At 35.4% G+C, this 835-nt stretch overlaps 1 protein-coding gene across 2 annotated transcripts in view; it reads right to left on the bottom strand.

The window, feature by feature from the left end:
- The window catches only part of LOC119585111 (translocation protein SEC62-like), a gene marked incomplete in the record, with an annotated part of 19,320 nt that overhangs the window by 2,063 nt on the left and 16,422 nt on the right, over positions 1-835 (bottom strand). For both annotated transcript variants that reach the window (XM_037933739.1, XM_037933740.1), the window contains 1 exon segment: positions 154-340. In XM_037933739.1, coding sequence (XP_037789667.1) covers positions 154-340 — 187 coding nt within the window.

Here is an 835-nt window from a genome sequence, read left to right as displayed (position 1 = left end):
GAAAAGCAGAGGTGTAGATCATATCCATTTTTGATTCACATGAAAACAAAATTCTAAAACTCTACCTTTGCAACAGTACAAAATAAACAGAAACCTGGTCACTACTACACTTGACCCTGAACATCAAGCTCACAACACAACACCGTAACTTACATGGTACAGAGGCCAAAATGAGGCAAAGAACCCAACATCCTCGGTAAGGTTGGGCAGGAGCCAGAGGTGGTGGTATCCCATGCTCAAGACCCAGATGATGATAAAGACTATGAACCGGATGACAGCCAAAGCCAAGATCACGCCTAAGAATCCTGCTGCTGCTACACTCAGGTAGTATACACATTTTCTGCAGAGAGAGAGAGAGGAATAAAAATTATGATGAAACTGGGCATCTCTTAAAAGCAAATGTCTTCAATCTATGGATATACTTATATATAAAAACTGAGGTCATAGCAGTATAATATTTTCATTCTCTTACTGTAAACATAACATAACATGACATAAAAAAATTGTCTGGAACAGCCATGTTGATAAGTAAAGAAAGTAATTGTATCAACTATGGGTGATTAAAAACATTACTCAGAAATAGTGGGAAAATTTCAAACAGACACAGCACAAAAACATATCAGTATGATAATAAGAAATGATGTATAATTTCAGTTATACAGGATTACAGATACAACATTTAGGTTAAAGTACATGACACTGCTGACAATATGGAATCCTTGGAAACTTTTTAATAAAATCACAAGATTTGGGAACTCTGAAGAGCTTTACTTAAAGTATTCCAGTGGAAAAAGAAAAACAAACACAAATACTGGTTAACAACAGTCAATCTTGA

This window comes from Penaeus monodon, chromosome 19 (genome assembly GCF_015228065.2).
Source record: "Penaeus monodon isolate SGIC_2016 chromosome 19, NSTDA_Pmon_1, whole genome shotgun sequence".
NCBI lineage: Eukaryota > Metazoa > Arthropoda > Malacostraca > Decapoda > Penaeidae > Penaeus > Penaeus monodon.
The sequence above is the reverse complement of the archived record's forward strand: the minus strand, read 5'-3'. Positions and strand labels throughout refer to the sequence as shown.